This window comes from Anastrepha ludens, chromosome 3 (assembly GCF_028408465.1).
Source record: "Anastrepha ludens isolate Willacy chromosome 3, idAnaLude1.1, whole genome shotgun sequence".
Taxonomy (NCBI): domain Eukaryota; kingdom Metazoa; phylum Arthropoda; class Insecta; order Diptera; family Tephritidae; genus Anastrepha; species Anastrepha ludens.
The window spans coordinates 376152-383305 of record NC_071499.1 but is presented as its reverse complement, the minus strand read 5'-3'; the positions used below and the strand labels follow the sequence as shown (position 1 = coordinate 383305).

General features: G+C 36.8%; 1 protein-coding gene across 1 annotated transcript; it reads left to right on the top strand.

The window, feature by feature from the left end:
* The first annotated feature begins 1366 nt into the window (after positions 1 to 1366).
* Positions 1367 to 2575, top strand: LOC128859384 (long-chain-fatty-acid--CoA ligase 5-like). Its single transcript, XM_054096417.1, has 5 exons — positions 1367 to 1541; positions 1622 to 1731; positions 1840 to 2017; positions 2096 to 2261; positions 2367 to 2575. Exons 2-4 carry the CDS (start codon positions 1667 to 1669, stop codon positions 2195 to 2197), a joined length of 345 nt encoding a protein of 114 aa, XP_053952392.1. The 5' UTR covers positions 1367 to 1541; positions 1622 to 1666; the 3' UTR covers positions 2198 to 2261; positions 2367 to 2575.
* Positions 2576 to 7154: the final 4579 nt, after the last annotated feature.

The window sequence follows — 7154 nt, the reverse complement described above, 5'->3', positions numbered from 1 at the left end:
CCCCTCGTAACAGTTTTCCTCTACAAAAAAAATTTGATTCTATAGTATACCGAGTTGCCCGTACTTGTCATGCAAAAAATCTCGATTCACCAAATATTGGCAAACTGGCAAATAATTCTAAATAAATAATAAGAAATATTGCGATGCTGACTAAAATTGGGATATGGGATATGGGCGGCTCAGGTGTTTGAGGGCAGATCCGCTCGTTTTATGAATGAATGTATTTTGCTCTTAGAAATATTAGCTGGCACTTCTGAATAAATTTGTTTTTGATGTGCTATGCAATACTTTACACTGTTCAGCGTCATCGCGACTAAAATAATGATAGACGCTGCATCAGTGTCTATTAACGCATTTTGTTTTAGTGTGTGCGGCTTTAGATATATGTATAGGAATAAGCTTAGCTTTGTTGGAAGTTTAGAATACATGTATATATGTATGTATGTCAGCACATCAAGTGTACACACACCCATACATATGTGTAGGCTTTTAGATGAAAGTTGTTGTTTGCAGGAATTCGATTATTTGTGTACTTACTCTTGAATTCTCGTACACAGGCGTGAGAATGTGATGTGTTTTGAGATAGGTCATGGTTGTTTCAGTACATACCTATGTATTTATGTGCATTGCTAAAAGTTCAACGCCTCTCCGCGCTTTGCATTACGGGAGCTATGAAATCAACTCCAACGGCAGCTCTTGAGGCTATTCTCAACCTAACACCGACTGATCTCTATGAAAAAAATCGGGCTGAAAACTCAGCTGTGAGCCTACAAATAACCGAAAAGCTTACCTCTAGAACCTTCGAACATAGCTCTATTACTGGGAACGACACAGTCAATTCAGACTATATGATTCCAGTTATGAGTTTTGGAATACCTCTAAAGACCGCTATAGAAGACGGCAAATGGCCGTGGGTGGAATAGCAAAAAAAGGCGCGATACTTGCGGGGGATCACACAATTTAAATACTTAAACCCCCTCGCATATGATGACAAGTATACTAAATCGGTTATATCGTTCAATAGAAGAAACTGCAACTGATATACTAAAAGGCAGTGCCTAGCTGCAGCACACGCTTACAACTTTTAACGACGTTTGCAGGGAATGTAATAAGTATGTTACAAGAAAAACCCTGGAGCATCTTCTATGCTACTGTTTGGCTCTCTCGAAAACTAGACTATGCTACCTGGGTGCTCTCAGCTTTGAAAGGCCAGAATCTATCCCTGAACTGGAGCTTGATCGACTTCTAAACTTATGTATTTATGTAAATACATACATATATATGAAGTAAAGATGTCCCTGCAAACCAACGTTCACCAGTTTTTCCAATTTTACCAACACATTCACTCAATTTTTCCAATAATACCCACACAATCACATTTAATTCTTTTGTCATTTTCGATGGGTTATACATATATTTATCTCATAATTTTCGTGAATACTTATTAAACTTAACTATAGTGAGTGCGAAAGTGACAGCAAAAAACAAGTTGCAAATGTCAAATACAAAAATTAATTCTGTGAAAATCTCCAAGCAAAAAGGTAAGTTGAACAATTTTTAGTAAATTTTGGAATTATATATTATATCTATTTAAACTAATAAAATGTATTTTTATTTTCAGAAAAACGTATTCACAAATCCTTTGCAGCTTGTGGATGTGCCGGAGATGGAGTATTTCGCCAGTCAAAACACTGGGGAGGTGTGCGTGCGCGGTTCTAACGTATTCCACGGGTAGGTGTTGATAATTTAAGCAAATAATGGTTTCTTCCTGTGCGAACTTGATTTCTGTGACTAAAACTAACTTGAATGATAATTTCTTTCTCTGCCTTTGCGTCGCAGTTATTACAAAGATCCCGAGAAAACTGCTGAGGCTGTTGACTCTGAAGGCTGGCACCACACGGGCGATGTGGGCATGTGGCTTCCAAATAGCACGCTGCGCATAATCAATCGTCGCAAACACATTTACACTGTGAGCCAATATGTAAATCAGGTGTACGTTTACGGAGAGAGCCTTAAGGTAACTCCATTTTTTGACATAATTTCTAGCTTTTCATGTTCACGCCATATTTACATACAACCCTTAACGCCCACTTAGAGCTGCATCATAGCCGTCGTCGTGCCTGATGTGGATGTTCTCAAGCAGTGGGCGAACGACAATCGCGTCAAGGGCACACTTTCGGTGCTATGCATGCAATAATCCACAAGTAAAAGAACTCATGCTGAATTGGGGTAAGCAGAGCGGACTGAAATCCTTCGAACAGGTAAGTAGCCCAGTGCATATCTGCTTATACTAGTAACGTATGACGTGGTAATAATATCATAATTTAAAATTAATAATAATTACAAATTTTGTATTTATATACCAGGTCAAGGATATATATTTGCATCCCGATCCGTTTTCGGTACAAAATGGACTACTCACCCCAACATTCAAAGCGAAGCGGCCACAATTGAACAAAACAGTGCGAGAAACCCCGTAGAGGAGTTAGAAGTAAAATGCGAACAATTTTAAACTTTATGCGAAAATAGAAAAAACATTAAATTGCTATTTATTTAATTAGGCATCAATTTAAATTTCTGTAAAATAGATATTTTAAATACCGGCATAAAAGCAAACTATTACCATTTTAGCCAAAACTATTCTTCAGGTACTAAATAAAATTTTATTAGAAAAGAGTAATCAAATGTAAATATTATACTAATTTATGTACATAAAAACTAAAACGTAAACTTTTCTAATAACTAAACTAATTAATGTATATAAATAACTAAAACTAAAATTTGTCTAACACCAAACCTAATTTTATAATGTCAAATTACTTTAATTCATGTTCTTTTCTAACACCAAAACCTAATTTAAGAATGTAAATATTATACTAATTTATGTACATTAAAACTAAAACGTAAACTTTTCTAAAAACTAAACTAATTCATGTATATAAATAACTAAAACTAAAATTTGTCTAACACCAAACCTAATTTTACAATGTAAATATTAAAATAAATATCTAAAACTTAACGTAATTTTATAATGTAAATAGTAAATTAATATAAATAGCTGTACATAAATAGAACATACTAAAAAAATTATTGTATATTGTATTAATTTTCTTTAGCAACTAAAAATTAATTAAATAAATATTAAAATAATTCATTAAATAAATAATATTCAATAAATAACCATTTGTTTCAGTAATTTTGAAGGATTATTGTATATAGGATCCGTAAGTATTACCTACAAAATTACCCAGTTGAAGAGATTCTGTTAACTATATGTTAACAACGAAATTCACTTATTCATCAGATTCTGTTAGCTACATGTTAACAACGAAATTCACTAGTCTATGAAATTCTGTTAACTACATGTTCACAATAACATTCACCAGCCCAAAAGATTCTGTTCACTACATGTTAACAATAACATTCACCGGCCCAAAAGATTCTGTTCACTACATGTTAACAACGAAATTCACTAGTTCATGAAATTCTGTTCACTACATGTTAACAACAACATTCATGAGTTCAGAAGGTTTTGTTCACTACATGTTACCCACATCATTCACAACTTGAATGTCAATTAGAGCAGCACAGCAGTATTGAGAAATTTCTGTTAGTGCGAGCGAATAAAATCATCACACGTATAGACTGGAAGTAGGTAGCAATTGCACGGCGTAGAATATAAAATTACTACAAAGCTCACAACTTCACAGGTGAACGATACCCACAAGTTAGCAGTATAAATAGCAGGTAGTTGGTTTGCAGGGGTCTTGAACTTTTACTTAGTTGTCACAAATGTGTGAATACTCGTATACATATGGAAAATCTGGCATACCGATGTCAAATTAGTTTAAAATGTACGAACAGATTTCGTTACTGATCGGCCACGATTACCATGTAATGAATATGTATGTACGTACTTTGATGCTATAAAATAAATCTAGAGAGTATTCTAGGTTTCTTGAAATATTTCTTTTCTTTACACGTTCATTTATTTCATTACAGTTTCATGCCGTATATAGTTGTTTATGAGGAAAATGTTCAAGGCAGAAATACAGTCGGATGTGGTTTTTTGTTTTTGGTGGATGAGGTAGGGTTCAAAATTCCTTCGTACTTACAGCAACCACCGTCTAGTGGTGTGGTGTGGCCACTAAAATGATTCCCTTCCCGGAACTACTTTCGGCATTACTTCGGAAGGGCTCAGAACGACGTCCACTATTCCCCATATCTGAGCCCATCATTCTTGTAGCCAGCTTTATGTTATAGGCTCGTCTTCTTTTGTCTCTGTCTGTAAGGCTTCGCTTTGCTGTACTCCGTCTATCTTTTTTCTCCGTAATAGGAGGTTTTCCATTTTCTGCAGGGGAGCGGCCACTATTAAAAAATAATTTTTTTATCGTTTGGTGTTTCATGCCCTGGGTTTACTACCGACCATTATTCCCACTTGACCTTCAGGTGGTTACAAAACACATTATTTTAAATAAATTACGTTTTTGTCTTTATTTTTTGGTGCCTGTGAAAAGCAAATTATTAGTACTGGGTTGCCCATATTCGACGGACCCATGTGCTTTTTTTTTTAATCAAAGAAAAACACAATTTTTTTTATGTTGACGATAATAATCATTTTATTTGGTTCAAGTAGATTTGTTGATATCACTTTTTGAATATTATATCTCTCAAATGGCCGCCTTGAGCCTGTACCGCGTATTGTGCCCGTTTTCAGCATTTTCCATAGTTTTAGCTAACATTTCGGCTGGAATAGCGGCTATTTCCTCACGGATGTTGTTCTTGAGCTCTTCTATGGTCTTTGGTTTATTAATATAAGTCTTTGATTTTAAATATCCCCACAAGAAGAAGTCAGGTGGCGTTAAATCGGGCGAACGCGGTGGCCAGTCAAAATCGCCATTTTTCGATATCAAACGAAGAGGAAACAATTTCTTCAAATAATCGATTGTGGTGCGAGATGGGTGTGGTGGAGCGCTGTTTTGTTGAAACCAGAACTGCCTCATATGCTTTCGACGAATAATTCACATCACAAATGTGGTTGTCATATCACGATAACGCTCCTGATTGACGGTAACAGCTTGACTATCTTCATTTTCGAAGAAAAACGGCCCAATAATCGTTTTTGCACTAACGCCGCACCAAACAGTGACTTTTTCGTCATAAAGAGGTATCTCTTGAATTTCGTGAGAATTTTCAGTGGCGTAAATACGGCAATTTTGCTTGTTTACCGTCCCATTCAATAATCATTGACGTCTCTGTCAAAAGATACAGGGTTGCCAGATGGGTCCGTCGAATATGGGCAACCCTGTATACTCTACGCGAGAGGAACCACCGTTTACCAATGGCACCTCTGCTACTCTTCTCCTCAATGTTGGACTTTCACGTTATCTTTCTTTCAAGAATTAGTTCCAGGTACTTCATTCTGTCGGAAAAACCCTTTGAAGTGTCCCCTATTGAGGGGAGTTGAGCTGTGGGTATTTTAAATATTCTCGTCAGTCTAGTGACGGTTCCCCGATGACCGCTATATACGGTCCATGAGCCACTTCCGCCTTGCAGAGTGCCCAAACTCGGCTGTCGGTGGAGACCGTTACGACCGTTTTTTTACAAATCATTCTACTCTGTTACGACCGTTTTTTTACAAAGCATTCTATAGATAAACCAGATAAAGTCAGTTCCGATCACCAGCTTATCTAGAGACTTTGTGTTTGCCTTCGGGAGAACATCAATCAGCCTTTCAAGGACCTTTAGTAAAAATTATGAAAGACTGGTTGACCTGAAATCCTTAGAGGATATATGTGAGTTCTTGACCGTCTTGGGTATGAATGTAAGTCGCATAAATACACCAACCGACCAATGACAAGACACCTCTGAAAATGTGTACAGCTGAGCAAGTACGATGCTATCTGGACCATGCGACTTTAATATTCCCATGAGTTTCGAGTGGCGACCACGGTCTGAAAAAACCGTTGTCTGAAAAAACCAAATGATTAAATTGTTATATTATTAAAATTTAACGTATAAAATTTAACGTACAGGTCTCAACCTTAACATTTTGCTTATCAAGATTTCGGTATTCTACGCTGCAAATAAAAAGCTCCTTTCTTGTCAAGATACAAATCCTCTTGACAAAGAAGAATCTGTTTGACTCTAAGATTATTTTACTAGTCAAAGAGGAAAATTATGAAAAAAAAATCGTCCGTGTCACTTAAGAAGCTTGCGTTATGCCAATGAGCCATTTTCGTTGAGTGATAACGCGTTTATGCAAAATTTTAGTTTGCCACATTGTGGGGGAAAGCACTGTGCACAAAAGCATTCAGATTTTCCAATATGTGCACAAAATAACAAAAAGGTCTTCCTTGATAAAAATCTTTCCTAATTGTCAATATTTTGTTTAGTACAGGGTCAGAAAGTTCAGAAGTCCCGCTAAGAGGGCAGCAATAATGGTAGTGGAGTCCTTACCACTGTTAAAAATAATCAAGTTTTCGCCCGGAATAAAAGCAAAAATTCGAATCTCTTACGATTATGCCCGTACTTCTTTAGTAAGTGTGGTTGGAATTTGCGTTGGTGAAAATGCAGATGTCGGTTTTCCTTCGTCTCGCCCTAGCTGGGGCATCTGTTAGCAACATAGCACGTAACTGAAAGGATTTCTTCATCTTAACCATCTTGATGTGCGTGGGATATTTGGAATTGCATTAGCGGAAGATTTCCGTCATCTCCTGTGGAGTAGAAGGTTTGGAGGGGAGCCAGGCGCGGGAACGCTAGCGCAGAGACAGATCCTTTTTGAGCATCGCCACCAATTTGAGTCCCTTTCGGTTCTCCACCACCATGGTCACTGCCGCCCAGTATATTATATATTATTTCAAAAATCGCAGGCATTCGTTTCGTTCTTGGTCAAAAATTGACGGATGGTGCGATGGTGCACGAGTGGTTTTCCCAAAAATCCGATCTTTTTTAGCGAATTGCTTCCCCATGTAGTATTATCAAACATGCATGCCGCTATTGTAGTTACTTACAGTAAATGAACTGCTTAAGAAATTCGATGGAGGTGCATAAATCTAGTGGCATATGCAGATGACATAACTATAGTAGTTTCGGGAAAGTACCTGGACACAATAAGTAATGTGATTAAAAATACTCTAAAAACTGTCTATCAC

What these genes read in the sequence shown, in the direction of transcription:
- LOC128859384 (XM_054096417.1), top strand. Translation starts at nt 1,667, where the DNA reads ATGGAGTATTTCGCCAGTCAAAACACTGGGGAGGTGTGCGTGCGCGGT. An exon ending in GGTTCTAACGTATTCCACGG is followed by an intron (nt 1,732 to 1,839) that starts GTAGGTGTTGAT and finishes TTTGCGTCGCAG; the next exon opens with TTATTACAAAGATCCCGAGA. An exon ending in TTTACGGAGAGAGCCTTAAG is followed by an intron (nt 2,018 to 2,095) that starts GTAACTCCATTT and finishes ACGCCCACTTAG; the next exon opens with AGCTGCATCATAGCCGTCGT.